Source organism: Nelusetta ayraudi, unplaced genomic scaffold (assembly GCF_046127955.1).
Source record: "Nelusetta ayraudi isolate G7.1 ecotype Tasmania unplaced genomic scaffold, CSIRO-AGI_Nayr_v1 ptg000031l, whole genome shotgun sequence".
NCBI lineage: Eukaryota > Metazoa > Chordata > Actinopteri > Tetraodontiformes > Monacanthidae > Nelusetta > Nelusetta ayraudi.
Window position 1 is genome coordinate 5,045,742 of NW_027466081.1, and position 15,275 is coordinate 5,061,016.

Sequence of the window (15,275 nt, forward strand, 5' to 3'; positions counted from 1 at the left end):
TGCCAACGCCAAGGAATCCAAAGAATTGGCGGAGTGCTTCAAGTACCCAAAACGACCTCTAGATGGCGGAATTAGCCCGACTAACCAGATAAGGTGCTGGCTGGAATGTTGAGTAAAACACTGCAGCCCACTGGAATGGAATGTTGACACAAATTATGTACTCACGACGACCTCTTCCTTGTTCTTTTCTCTTTTTAAAAACCCATTCTCTTCTACTTTTGTTTGCTTTCCAACACCCGTCCCTCAGCATTTCCCTCTGGACACGTGAATGACATTTTTCTCCCTACTGAGAGAGGCTGCTTCTTCTTATGTCAGTGATATTTTGAACAGTAGTTGAGTCTCAAACATTTTCAAGCCTGGCACTCAGGAGGCCATGTGTTCAACGAACCTCTGTAGGTGGTCAAGAGAGAAAATCTCCTGCCCTCGAAATGAATCACAGAATCCTGATGCACTATATTAGGGAGGTATATGGACGAGAACGAGCCTCGATTTTTCCTCATTAACCACCCCCGTCTGCTCCACGGCTCAGTTGGGAATAGGTCAGGTAAAATTAAAAACTGCAAACTACAGCACAGACCCTCATTCAAAGGTGTTGAGTAAATTTAGGGCGACTCTGTTGAGCAAACAACACTGCTGTGAGGGCTGAACTTCCTGCCGGGTTCCTGCCACTCTTCCGGCCCCGCCCCCTCTCACCTTATCTACTCAGATTGCTCCTCATTAGCATAACGATGCAGCTGCGCACGCCAGGAGGTCTGGCTGCTGGCGGCGGGATAAAACAAACCCGCGCTCTCGCGAGCCGCGGCTAAAGTTACAAGTAGAACACAAGGCGACCAAAAAAAATAAAAAAAAAATGGAGCTGAAGGTGAGCAGCGTCCTGCTCCTGGCGGCGTGTTTCCTCGGCGGTGTCTATTCCCTGTCCCATGTGGAGGAGCTCCAGAGCCAGGAGCAGCTCCTCCTCAACTCACTGGGGCTGTCAGAGAGGCCGCGGCCCGCCACCGGCACCACCGGCACCGGCACCGGCACCGGCACCACTGGCGGCGGCACCGGCAGTCAGACCCGGCGCCGCGTCCCTTCAGCCCTGTGGAGGATGTTCCGCCAGTCGGAGACCATGAAGACCCCGGAGAGCGACCCCTGCATGGTGTCCGAGTACGGGGTCCGGGGCAACACCATCCGGTACGTGCAAGACCAAGGTAAGAAAGAAGAAGAAGTTTGGATGTGGAATTTGCTGTCAGGTCTATCCCCCCCAATGTAATCGCCCTCTGATAAGCTCGCGTTAATGACTGCATCATTAATTTTAAGTGGATTTATTATTATTTATTTAAAATTTTGATTCCATAGCTTAAGCTTGGAGGTCCGAATGGCAATTCATCCAGTCCTGCAAAACCTATTTAATCTATGTCTAATATATGTCTAATATATATATATATATGTATATATATATATATATATATATATATATATATATATATATATATATATATATATATATATATATATATTCAAATCAATTTATATAACGTTATTGTCTCCAAAGGAAACAAACAAGCAAAAACAAAAACTGACCAACCAAACCAACCATTCAACAAGGTGGTGAAGGTACTTTAGTGCAGCAGCCAAGTGTGCCACAGCAACAATATATAATTAAAAAAATATATATAACACTGGTGATTTTAAAACAACGACAACACACCACACCAAGTTGAGACAACTGGACTTGTTTCTGCAATCTGTACTTGTTGCGATCTTGAAGACGTTTCGCCTCCCATGCAAAAGGCTTCTTCAGAAGAAGACTTCCAGCTGCCAGTTGCCCCAACTTAACCCTTCTACTTTAAGATGACCTGGATGACTGAGGACCTTCACAGACTTAATGGCAAATCCAAACATGCATGATGGGACTTTTCGCCCTGGTGCGGAACTACCACCAGAAGAGATGTTTTGCACCAGATCCCAGCTGGAACCAAGACGCCGTGCCCCGCTAACAAAATGTTGTTTTGTTCCCCCCTATCTGCACCCCAACCAACCAACCAACCAACCAACCACCCATCTGGCCCGTTTCCTGCAGGCCAGCGGCTGTCCGAGCAGAGCAGCGGCAGCTGCCAGGGCTGCCTGGAGAAGCGGCTATTCTTCAACATGTCGGTCCTGCAGCCGCCCGAGCTGCTGACGCTGGCCCGGCTGGAGGTGGTCTTCCACTGGCAGCCCCTGCGGCCCGCCGAGCTCCTGCTGGCCTCTCAGGCCCTCAGCGTCTCCCTGTACAAGGTGATAAGGGCCACGCTGCGGGGCGCCGACCCCCAGGCCAACCGCCGCCTGCTGCTCTCCCAGTCGGTGCGGCTGCAGCCCGAGGCCGCCTCCATCACCCTGGACCTGACCGCCGTGGCGGCCACCTGGCGCAAGCCGGGCCGCAACTACGGCCTGGTCCTGGAGCTGCTGCCGCTGGGCGCCGACCTCAACCAGCTGCTGTCCTTTCACCCGGGCAACGCCATCCCGACGGAGGCGGCGCTCGGGCCGCCGCTGGTGCACGGCTCCCTGGTAGCCGTGTCCCTGGACCCGGGCCAGTGCCGCTCCAGGACCAGGAGGAGCGCCGCCCACCTGCCGGTGACGCCCAGCACGGTGTGCAAGGCGCGGCGCCTCTACATCGACTTCCGAGACGTGGGCTGGCAGGACTGGATCATCGCGCCGCAGGGCTACCTGGCCAACTACTGCCACGGCGAGTGTCCCTTCCCGCTCAGCGAGAGCCTCAACGGGACCAACCACGCCATCCTGCAGACGCTGGTGCACTCACTGGACCCGGACGGCACGCCGCAGCCCTGCTGCGTGCCCGTGCGCCTCTCGCCCATCTCCATGCTCTACTACGACAACAACGACAACGTGGTGCTGCGCCACTACCAGGACATGGTGGTGGACGAGTGCGGCTGCAGATGACGCCTTCGTCGAAACGGCGCGTGTCTCCGTCGCCGACGAGTCGGCATTTGTGGTTTTTCAATGATTTTTTTTGTGTTTGATTTTTAAAGAAAATTATGTTTTTTTTTAAATAATAAAAAATGATTAACTAAAGTGTAACAGACTTTCTTTTTAAACTCGTTGTTTTTTGGGAAACTTTTTTCATTAGGGCTAAATCAACATTCACATTCTCCTGAAATGGCTGATTACATGGAGTAAATCTGTTGCTGTTTGTTGGGTTCACATTTGTCGCAACAATGTTTTACAGCTGTTGTGTGGCTTCCTTTCGAAGCATCGGTGCACCTCTGCAATGGGTTGATGACTTAGTTGTCTGAGGAAGTGACCTCAACGCAACACTGGAAAAAAAAGAGAGAAGAACTAGATACTAAATGTATATTGATGAAACAACAGTACACTCAAAACCACACTTAAGAAGAATTGAATTGGGAAAAAAGAGGACATTAACAACAATAATATTAATAAATATAAATGTTATCTCCACCAGCAACCCGTCATCTCTGAAAAATGAGGGAAATCTTTTTAATCAATCTGTGTTTTAAACAACAATTCTTATTATATAGTAAACCTGGTTTCAACAAGCATTAAAAACTCACTTTTTTGTTGAGCAAGTGGCGTTCCACATGTATTCATGAACCCAATGAACAATCACGTTATATGATTGGAAACTAATAGCAGCTCGAATAAAAAAAGCATTCTCTATTTATTCATTATGTATTACTCATTACCTGTAAGTTTTTACAGCCAATATTTTAGGTAATGTTTTCAGCAAGTTAAGAATAGCCGCTGAAAACTGTTCCCTCTGCTGTGAATATCCACAAGCTTTGCGTCAGCCTCAGCCATGTGGTGGGACTGCAGTATTCCAGAGGTTTAAAGGTCTCATTGACAGAGACCAGCCACTCTTTTATCTACTGAGGGAGAAATTAACTCTCTTATCACACCTCCCCGCCTGATCACACCCCCACCCCTCTCCTTGCCACCTCCAGGACTGAGCCAGACGGACCACCGGTGGTTGCCATGGCGACAGCCGGTCGCCAAAGCAACGGGGAGAGGCTGACGTGTTGTAGTAATTAGGGAGGGGAGGGAGACTTGGTGAGTTTCTGGGTGTGAAGGAAGAGAGGAGAGCAGGGAGAGAATCCCAGAATATTAACATCCTGAAGGACTTATGAGAATGTCATTTAAATATACAGCTTTGCTAATGTGCCAGTCCGCTTTATATATGTAGATGTATTAAAAAGGTCTATACTATTAATAAATATTCTCCCCCTAAAATTCTGAACCATAATGAACCGAGTGAACTTTTGAATATGGCCTTAGATTAATCCTAAAACTACATTCGCTGTTAAGGAAATCCATTTAGTGCCATGGCTATAATGTATTTTATTTTTAAAGGCCCAGTTTAACATTTACAGGATCGATACATTCAAATACAGAACACAAGCGTGTGTTTGCAGTTATATAAGGTCACCAAATAAATAGGTTTGTTGTGGGTGGATATATTGTGCCGCCGCTATTGGCCTATGTCTTTGTTTTTTTGCCATTTTACGCCGACATCACAGCCCGTGTAATGAAGCCACGATGTGAAGTGGGGTGGCTAAAAACGAGGGACTAACATCAGAGCGGCCTTTCACAAAGGGAATTGTATGCGGAGTGACACTCAAGTCGCTGCTTTTTGAAGTCAACCAATCCGGTTGCAATTTATCCTTACCTGAAGCTAACGTAATGTCATGCTAATGGGCAGGAAGCCATACGTGCACAGTACAGGAAAAAAATATAGTGGATATTTAGCTGCTTCCTTTGCCCAGAAGCATCCTGCGTGGCCGGCTTCCCTGTTGTGGGGCTGAGCTACATGAAGCATGTTTGTCTCTGATGGTGACAGTGCACGCCTCGTCAAATTTGACAAAGCACATTTTGCAAAGCGTGTGTAATTATGGCTGACATGGCGCGTCAAGAATTTTTTGACACGAAGATGAAGATGGTGCCTGATCTGAAAGAAGTTGACTGTATTCTAGGATTTATTTACACTGCCGGATACATTGTGTGATTTATGTGGCTTGTGAGGTTTCTTTTTATTACGATCCTTCATGTTTGCGCTTCCCCTGCTGTTCCTAATCAGATCACTTTCTGATCGCCCTCTGATGCTTAACATGTGTGAAGTGAAACAGAGGGTGGATGAAAGCGGGGGAGAGGGCAAGGGAAGAGACAGACAGCGAGAGGAGGAGGCCTGGGGCTCTTCACCGGCGCTTTGCTGTCAAAGACAAAGTCATTTCCACTTCACCCCTCTGGGGTTTCCAGCGCACGCTCCTCTCCGCGCCTCTCTCCGACGGGGCTCGTCTTCCTGTTTCCAAAAACCAAAGCACCGGCGCCGGCTCTTCCTCCACCACTCAAACGAATCGAATGAAATGTCTTAAATTATCCATAAGCCCCGAGCTCGGCGCTGATGCCATGGGGACACCCCGAGGTTCTGTATCACGCGTACAGACGCAGGATATCGTTTTCCACCGAACGTCCCTCAAGTCGGCGTCAGCGGCTCAGGGTCTCCGCGGGCTGAAATTGTTGTTTGGTCATTGCACCACTTTGGACGTCAGACATCCGAGCGAACAGTGGATGATGCCGCCGCTTTTATACCTCTGGCTTGCGTCTTTCGGTTTCTGCAGAGAAATGAGGGATGAATCATTGATACCGGTTGGAAGGAAGCCACGTGGAGCCACAGACTCAGCAACCCTGACTGGAAATGGATTCTTTTCTCTCTCTCTCTCTCTCTCGCCCTCTCTCTCTCTCTCGCTCTCTACTTAGCTCCACTTCCAATTTCTGGAATGGAAAGCTGAAGCGAAATCTATGCTGTATAACAATACCGTACACCAAATGTTATTTTTAACGGCGTTTTATTTTTTTTGAGAGGAGGAGGATTTTTGACCCTGATGGGACTCTTCAGAGCCAAGACAGCCATCTGATTGAATGGGAGGATGGATCAGCCCCCAATTTACTGCGCTCTGGTGGCTGGAGGGCGGCCATGAGGCAGCTTAATGGAGAATATTAAAGGTCCCATATTCTGCCCATTTTCAAGTCTTTATTTTTCATTGGAGACTCGCTCGATTTAGCTTCCTCCTAAAACTGATGATTTGTTGGATCGTCCTTAAGTCTGGAAGGAGACATAACGCTGAAGGTGGATTGAGCCCCTGGCTCGGGGGTAATGGCAGGCAGTTTCACTAACATCACAAAAGGCTGATTTACAGAAACGTGCATCTCAGTGCACTTTTTGGAAGATGGAGCAAGCATAAGAAGTGAAAGAGTGACTTTTGTCATTTCTGGGGAATTCACTTAGGCACATTTTATTATTGGAAAACATTAACATTAGCAAGTCAATTTAATAATATAATAAGATAATTTGGGATAACCCTACAGGAATTAAACAACTATCAATGTTTTATATATATAGACTTAAACAGACTGTATTTTAAGATTTTTCACAGAAATGTAACAAACATACACAGACAAAAACTTGCATATGGCATATGGGTGGGATCAGTCATCATCGACACCAGAAAAAAGTGTGCAACATAATAACCAGCAACCAAGGTCATGCATGTAACTGTCACCAATCAATTCTACAATTGCTCTCTCCCTTTTTTGTTTTTTTAAATTGGGCAATGTGATCTTTGTCTTGTACCCGCACACCCTAAACTCCAAATTCTAAGATTAAACAGGCTGTACTCGTTCTGCTGTTTACCATATGATATTGGTGTTTGCGGAGACCACAGTTGTTTTTAGACGAAGATGTGAAATCGGACCAACCCGAGCAGTACACGACGGCTCGGTGTTGCCGTAGCTCCAGCGAGTAGGTACAACGAAATGATTCCCCTTTCAGAAAATCCCCAGAGTGGAAGGCATATCAATCGATAGCACAGCCCGCTGACAAAAACAAAACAAGGCACTAACAATAGCAACTCCTGCTGTTGACAAAAACAAGACAGCCATGAAGGAGGTGAAGTCCATAACGGGTGGCTTCAAAAGCCATATTTTCTCACAACAGCCACAAACTTTATTTCCTCAATGATGATTAAGCTTGGGCCTGTTGTGTCTCTTAACCACACTTGGCCTCTGCTTGCATGGTGGACCAGTGCTACTAGTCAGTAGCAGCAGGAAAGCAGAGCGTTCCTGACGCCGAACTGATGAACTGACATGTTCTCCTGTGAGCCAGTAGGGGGCAATGTGGCTTCAGCTTATCGATGGGACAGTCTCACAGCTATAGCTGTGTGTGTGTGTGTGTGTGTGTGTGTGTGTGTGTGTGTGTGTGTGTGTGTGTGTGAGAGACGGGTCTCAGCATGAGCTAGCTGCCAGTTAGCTGCGGCCTGACCACTGCAGAGCCCATCAGCAGACTCTCTCCCTCGCTCTCTCTCTTTCTCTCTCTCTTTCTCTCTCTCTCTCTCTCTCTCTCTCTCTCTCTGCTTTTATGCTTTTGTGCTTCGATGTAATTCTATCAAAATATAAGTCTTCTGATAAGGACCATGTGCTTGGAGACAACAAGGCAGAACAGCCATTGTATGGCCATTGTGACTGTTTGTCCAGCATTCTGTCCTGCTTTTGGTGGTCACAATAAGCAGATCTGCTTCTTTTAATATGTTTTTTCCTCTTTTTTTAAATTTTTTATTATCACCTTTCATATGCTTTGAATAAACTCTGAAACTTTAATAAGCAGACACATAACGCTTTTGACAGACATTTGAACGTGTGTGACTTATTTTGACTCTGATTTTTACAGCGTTATATAGCCCAGCAGTTCAGCGAAAACTTGGCGCTACAGGTCCACCGAAACAAACCGTCTCCCGGCACCCTTCCTCTGCAGTCACCAGTACAGTGAGCATCAGTGTTTCACGGACGACGTACAATACTGCAGCCAGAGGATGTCCCACTCGGTGAGCCATCTGAATTGTTTTGCTTTTCTGTGAATTGCACTTCGGGTATTATTGTTAGCATCGCGTGATAGCTGTTTGAGGCTGTTTTCTCTTTCCTGGAGGGGTTGTGGTTCCACAGTGAAGGTTGGAAAAGGAGATGCGCAGTCAAAAATCAACACACAGAGGGCACTGTGATGTCACTCTCCACTCTAGATGTCATGATGCTGCTGGTTCTGCATAAGACCGTCATTAGTTCCCTGTCTTTGCATACATATTAACGTTAATGCTGCAGTTTGTTAAAATAAAAAAAGTAATATCAGACATCTTTAAAAACCACAGTGGCTTCACTGATAATAAGCAAGCTGGTTATATTCTATATTCCGAGACTATATATTGTGGTTGAACCGAGAAAAAAAGGCTCGCTATACTGATCTCGCTTGCTGAGCAAGACGTCCGCGCCGCCCCACCCCCCCACTTGTGAAGAAAAATGGCAAATAGGTGTTGATAATTTACTCCGAGCCACTTCCTCACGTCATCTTTGATCTAAACTGATGTCTGAGTGACGCAGGTGACAGCCAGACTTATACTCTGCCTTTAATGCACGCGGGCTCATCGTTCCATCGACCTGCGTAGTGAGTACACTCACATGGAGAAGCAGCCTGACTAATGTTCTGTCAGCATGCGCGTGCACACACACAAGCACGCAGGCGCAAACACACACACACACACACACACTTTGGCGGCCATAATTTTAATCCTTTTTACTGTCTGTGTCACACTCATATACATTTGGCACACATTCGCTGTCACCTAATCAATGATAATGGAATCACAGTGTATCCTGCCTGGTAACACAAGCCCGCGCGTCATTAACATGCAAACCTACACCTCACGGTCACGCATACACATGTCTGCTTGTCGGAACATGGATGCCCATTTGACAAGGAGATGAAGATGGCGGTGCGCCGCGCTGCCACAACGGTCGGCCGCAAATTTTCTTAATCGCGGTTTTGAAATTTTAAAGGTCTGCTTTTGAAAACCTTTTTTTTTTTTATGGATTTCAGTCAGCACCTTTGACCAGATCAGTAAAACACACACAAAAAAACTTTTTAGATGTCCAGAAAATGGCTGTGGTCCAGCATATTTAGCCCCCTGTTTGTAGCCTTCTGCTAAAACACCAGTTTTTATTTAGCTTCCTGTTAAAACAGTTTTTTTTTGAAGGAAACCAAATCAAGGTGTTCTTAGAGGGGTGGAGCCAACATCTGGCACGGAGTACTAACCTGGGAGAGATATCCATGCACTTTGTGACATCATAAAGAGCTGTTTTCCTGAACTGGACACCCTTTTGGGAACTAAGAGGCTAGAGAGGAATTTTATTGTGTGGACGTACAAGTTGCAACATTTTGAAGTGAAGTGAGCTTGGTCTGTATGAACCTAAGAGCACCTGTGACTCCAGCAGCTGATGGCTTGGTCCTCCACATGTTCATTCTGGAAATATATAAATGAAATGGTTTGGAGGTGACTTGATGCAGTGGGAGCGCCGTGGCCGCTGGGTTTCCTGAAGGAGATATTAGACACCCCTGTGTCCCAGAGTTCAACTTTCATGAACACAGATGCACCAGTGACGAGTCAGGCCGCTTTGACAGCGCTGACATTTCAGCTGCGTTAACAGCGGGAGGAGGTCAATCAGCCTGCAGCGTCTCTTATTTTGGGAGGACATGATATATAACGTCGCCGCATTTTTTCTTTTTTCCGTATCACTCTGCAATCTGACCCCACCGACCCTCGGGGGTTGTGGAACATCTGACGCCTCAAAGATTTAGTGTTTAGATTAGGAAAGAAAAACAAAACAAAAAAATATGATGAAACCATGGTGACCAGAGTCCAGAAAAACAATGTTATTCTGGTCACAGTCAGACCGTTAATAAAACTAGACCTGATCCTTTTGAGTCGGGTCATATTTTTGGGAGACATGAGGTAGAGCCGTCTCAATAATGGTTCCATATTATCATCACTTTTGCATCTGTGCTCTTAAATCCATCAGAACAGACTTGCTGATCCAAATGCTTTTTAGATCTCAAGAAATGTCTCTAGATATTAACCCGCTGTTTACAGCCTCCTGCAGAGAGACTGGGTTTCAGCTTTCACCTTCCTGTTAAAGTTGATGTTTGGAACAGGACAAAAAAATACAAGTCGGCCGAGCGTGGTATCACTAAACATGGGAGGAACATTAGTGCCCTTTGTGACATAACTTGCACAGAAATGGGAGTGTAATCCCACTGAAAATAAAGAACTTTTTCCCCATTTCTGGAGTGACTGTCACACTCGCTGACGTACCGTTGATCGAAAACATTGGTGGAGTGAATTGCGCACAGTGTGGCACTTTTAAAACTGGTTGCATAAAATGGATTTACAGCCGAGACGCCTGTGGGTGTAGGACGAGCCATATTCCTGATTTCTTACAGGGGAAAAAAAAAAAAAAGGCCTTTTTTCTTCCACATTTGGGAGAACAGAAGGATCGTAACACGGCGAACAGTCCTTCAGTGTCCTCGGTAAAAGTCTCTCCCTGCAGCTTTGCGATGCCCCTTTAGAGGAAAAACTCTTCGCCCCCAACTTTTTTCCTCGGCCATTTAGGGGAACTCCTGGTGGTGAAATAAAGTAGTCTGTGAATACAGCCCCTGGATGTCAGTGTGAGCTGTGGCCAGCGGTGTCCTGTAATGAGGTGACAGCAGGTTCTGGTGACACACAACCCACCACAAACACACGTGTTCGCGCACACACACACACACACACACACACACACACACACGCACACACACACACACACACAAACAGCAGACGTAGGTGACTCCATTAGCACTGACCCTGCAGCCGGCATCTGTGTGGGTGTGTGTGTGTGTGTGTGTGTCCAGGTGTGTGTGTGCTCACAGTGGGAGGGGCCATGGCAGTTGGAGTACTTATTTGTGAAGCATACGGCTGCGCTGCCGCCTTCACGCTGCCGGCGCTTCAACACAGCAACATTATTTATCCACAAAATATGATCCTAATGAGAAATTAAGCGTCCCAGAGGACGGCGGCCCGCTTCAGGTAGCCGTTTTGCTCTTAAAGAGGGGGAACTAAAGCGCTGCGAAGCGCTGTCGGAGGGAGAGTCGCTGAAGCCGATCCCCTGCTGCAGCGACTCCGACCACACGTCCAACCAGAGGATGTAAATTCCAGAAATACAAACTCCTAACTGGTCTGGCGGGCCGTCACACTGGTTTGAGTGGAACGGCAGGCGGGTGGGGGGTGGGTGGGGATAAACGGAGCTGTTCTAGAGGAGCCGCTAATGGGCACAGTGTAACCGATGAAGTTAAAGTGGCTGCTGGTGGCGAGAGGACGAGGGGGATAAACGCACTGATGATAAAAAGCGTTTTTTATGGTGGAGCAGGCTCACAAAGTCGGGTTTAGAGGGGCGGGCAAGGAGATGTGTGTGTGTGTGTGTGTGTGTTTGTACGTGCAACCTTGTCGCACCAAGAGTGTGGTCTCAGTCTTATGTATATCTGCGATTCCCTGTTTGAGTGTTGAGGATGAACAAAGGACGATTATTGTTACACAATCTAGTCTTTTTTTTTTTTCGTTTATTCTAAAATGAATTTTCAGACACGCAATGCTTTTTTTTGATACATTACCTAAAGAATCGCTTTAAAGTAGTGCACTCACCAACAAACTGCACGCTCCCTCCAGCAAGTGCAACTGTCCAGTTGAGGTCAAAACTGAGCGTTTCGTCAAGATAATTCCCATTGACATCCAAGAGCGAGTACAAAAGAATTCAGTTGTTTGTGTCAGTCTGATGCAGCCACACCTTTCAAAATAATAACTCAAATACAACGCGATAATATCCAAGACTGTGCGACTCTTTAAGTGCCCCCACAACCGTAGATGCAGTTGATAATGAGATGTCTGGTGGGGCGGCGAAAACTATTCGGCAACCCCCGCTGACCCCTGCGAAAACTTTTCCGGCAGCGCCGCCCGCCTGTCCTCCTTTTTTTCTTCAAAGGGTCCACAAATGTAACTACACTTTGGTGTTAACAAAGTGCCATTAGGTTTGAGAGGTCCTCCACCCTCTTCTGCACACTTCAAAGAAAAGGTTGGGCTGATGAAACCAAGTGACAGAATATTGGCCTCCTCATGCAGAAAAAAAAAAAAAAAAAAAGAGTCCAAAATACATCGTACATCGAGTGGAAACAGGGCGGTTTTCGCGGCCGCAATTTTCGAGCAGCCATAGGTTCCCTTTTAGAAGTTATCGAGACGTAGGAGTATACTCAAAAATGACATCTGTTTCACACAATGCCGCGCAACCCGGCTGAAATTCTGGGCCTATTAAAAGGAAGAAGCGAAATCACGGCGCAAAAAGGATCCATTTTAACATATTTTAGAGGACGTCAATTAGCGCCGTTAGGAGGGCGATAAAAAAAGAAAAGAAAAAAAAAAGTGACATTCTTTGGAGGGAATTAATATCACTGATCAGCACATGCGATATTAAATCAGAACCTCCCCCGGAGAAATAAATCCTGTCTGAACGAGGCTTTAGCCCGTCTGAGTCGGAGCTGATGGAGCTGCCAGGAAACATTCTCACATCTTGTCACGCACAGACAGCAGCATCCTGAACTGCAGAGACAACGGATATACATAGGAGACGGGAAGGCTCGTATATAGATCGCTTTGGAGGCTGGAGAATGTGTGTGTGTGTGTGTGTGTGTCTCTCTGTGTGTGTACGGCGTGCCCATGAAAACACACAGCCAGCTCAGTGTTTTTTTTTTTTTTTTTTTTATATATTTTTTTTATTCCCCCTGCTGGGACTCTTAGACCAGCATGAGTAAGCAACCAGTCGGATTTACAGCTTATTGATTAAATTAGCATTCGTTCCCAACCTGAATATTAACTCGGCAAACAGGCACAGGCAGGCACAGGCAGGCACAGGCACACGCACGCACGCACGCACGCACGCACACAAACACTGCATAATTTTTCCTCAGTGAAAGAAAAATTGACGGGAGTGGAGGGGGGGAAAAAAACGTGTCAGGAGGCTTAAGGAGCGTCTGTTTTTTTTTTTTTTTTTTTAGGAGGGTGAGAGAAACAGCTGCACGCCAGCGTCACCTGTCCGCTCCCAGTGGAATTCAAAGGCTTTTGTAACCTTTTTTTTTATTTCTCCGGGGAACATTGACTGGGCTTGAATATTGATACTGGCAGTCAAGATGGGGGATACCCCAGCTTTGCTCTCCTTCAGTTTTTAAATCAACATTAAAATAGATGCGAGCACTTCATCATGTTTCCCCCTCTCGTTTCTCCCGCTTCACCGTAAATAAACAATGGTTGTTCCTTGAGCCACCTGAAAATAAAACTCAATTGTTAATAGTTTTGTTGACTTTGCAGTATGCGTGACTGCTTTACTAAATATGTTATTATGCCATTGGCTGGATTCGGAATGTTTTTTTTTCTTATCACCGCCATTATTTTCAATCAATCTTAGATATCAATACAAATATAACCTCAAAATATAAAGCATTGGGCCTGCGTATCATAATCATTGGTGTGCAGCATCTTCATATTATTACGCTTTTGGCACGTACCACCGACTTGATGAGGCTAAATAGATTTAGCTGAAGCTAATTTCGAGCTAAGTGGAACCGATTCTACCGAGGCGGCGATGATGCGAGCTGCTTCAGATGACGTTTAATGACAGCTACGTGGACCTCACGTGAGGTAACTGAAGCTGAACGAGCTATCAAGTCTTTACCCGCGGTGGAGTGGAGAGCGTCTCGAGCAGAAACACACGGAACAAGTGATGCATGACATCAGTGACCACATCAGTATCGGCCGACATTAGAGGGTTTCATCCGCCCACAAACGTTGGTATCAGTTCAGTGAGCAAACTCAGCCAACGTGAAAAAACTGACATATTTCCTTTAACTATAATGTCGGCACCCTTCTCTCTCTCTCTCTCTCTCTCTCTCTCTCTCTCTCTCTCATTTTTCTCTCTAGTAATTTTGATTACGGTTAGTCATGCAGCAAAGTATTCAGGAAAGATAGTCCTAATGCTAACCGTAAATCGTATATCTGCAAAATGTCTTGCAAGGAACTTTGCCCACAGGCGTTCATCTACAAATTGATATGCTCCTTTTGGAATCACAGGGCTTTTTGCACAACTACAGATCCACAGATGAATAGAAGAACGAAGGCCAACAGTTCACTTCAGCTTCAAGAGAGAGCTATGATGTCAACTACTGTGTCAATGTTGAGGTAGAAATGACAGCAAGGCTCATCTTTTAATGGGCTTATTTTTTTTTTTCATGCGGTGCAATAAGGTCACATGTCCCACTGACATCCTCCATATTGTAGCCAAAACCCCTCAACCAATTGTGTCAACATTCAAATGAGATATATTAACATATATGATAATCATATAGGGGGTAACACTAGAAATCCGACTTGACATTGGCATTAAAGATGAAACATTCAGACACTGTGAACAGCACTGAAACTTTAACTTTAAAATTTACAACGAGGCTTCTCAAGTAATTTCCTAAACAAAAACACAAAAACAAAACGGGAAAATCCAGACCAACCAATCGCTCCCAACAAGATTCACCAATAAAATAAAAAAACAACACATTTCCATTAACCTGAATAGAAGAACGTAGTCTCTCCCGCATCGCTGCACGATTGGCCGATGAGACGACGCGAGCTCCGCCTCCAGTGGCAGCGCTCAGCAAAGCGTCGCTCGGTTTCCCTAATACGAATGTGACATCGACGCTGATGCGCGGCCTTGATGAGCGCCCCATTATCGACGCTCGCACTCACACCATCAGAATCCATTAGGACTTCTTGGTTAAACTATTAAAACATCCTCATTAACATTCATGGACTACCTTTATACGTCGGCCTGGCGGGGAACTAATGATGCACTCTAATGAGGCATTCGGGATCATTTGCAAAACTTCCCCGTTGCCTCTCTCTTTGGTCCTTTTTTCCCTGCCCTCGCCACAATAAAACGCGCGGCGTCTGTTGTCTTTCGCTGGCCGTTTTTTTTTTATTTTTCAAACCCCGCTCCTGCGAATACTACAGGAGGAGGCAGAGGTAGGTCAACGACGCGCAGGTGGGACTAATGAGGACAATCAGAGATGGAGGCCAAACGAGGGTGATGTATTAGCGGGAGAACGAGAGAAGCCTTCTCCCGCTAACACCGCTTGAAAATAACAAGCCACTCCAACATTGAACGTAACAAGAAAAATAGGTCCAAATTGGAAAGACGTAAGACGGATTGGTCCCCGTGCGCGCTGGAAACAGACGGAATGCATCTCTCATTACAATGTATTTTTGATCACGGCGTCTTCTCTTGACGGCAAAATCAATAGCGGGGAAGTTCCCTGCGGCCGGGGTTGCAAT

The 15,275-nt window shown here is 46.3% G+C and overlaps 1 protein-coding gene across 1 annotated transcript; it reads left to right on the forward strand.

Annotated features, from left to right (window-relative positions):
- The first annotated feature begins 713 nt into the window (after positions 1 to 713).
- gdf3 (growth differentiation factor 3) lies at positions 714 to 2,934 on the forward strand. Its single transcript, XM_076030699.1, has 2 exons — positions 714 to 1,190; positions 2,063 to 2,934. Exons 1-2 carry the CDS (start codon positions 851 to 853, stop codon positions 2,917 to 2,919), a joined length of 1,197 nt encoding a protein of 398 aa, XP_075886814.1. The 5' UTR covers positions 714 to 850; the 3' UTR covers positions 2,920 to 2,934.
- The last annotated feature ends 12,341 nt before the right edge of the window (positions 2,935 to 15,275 follow it).

Excerpts from the sequence above, each read along its gene's own strand:
- gdf3 (XM_076030699.1), top strand. The coding sequence starts at position 851 with ATGGAGCTGAAGGTGAGCAGCGTCCTGCTCCTGGCGGCGTGTTTCCTC. Across the intron at positions 1,191-2,062 it reads CCGGTACGTGCAAGACCAAG|GCCAGCGGCTGTCCGAGCAG; the intron begins GTAAGAAAGAAG and ends CGTTTCCTGCAG.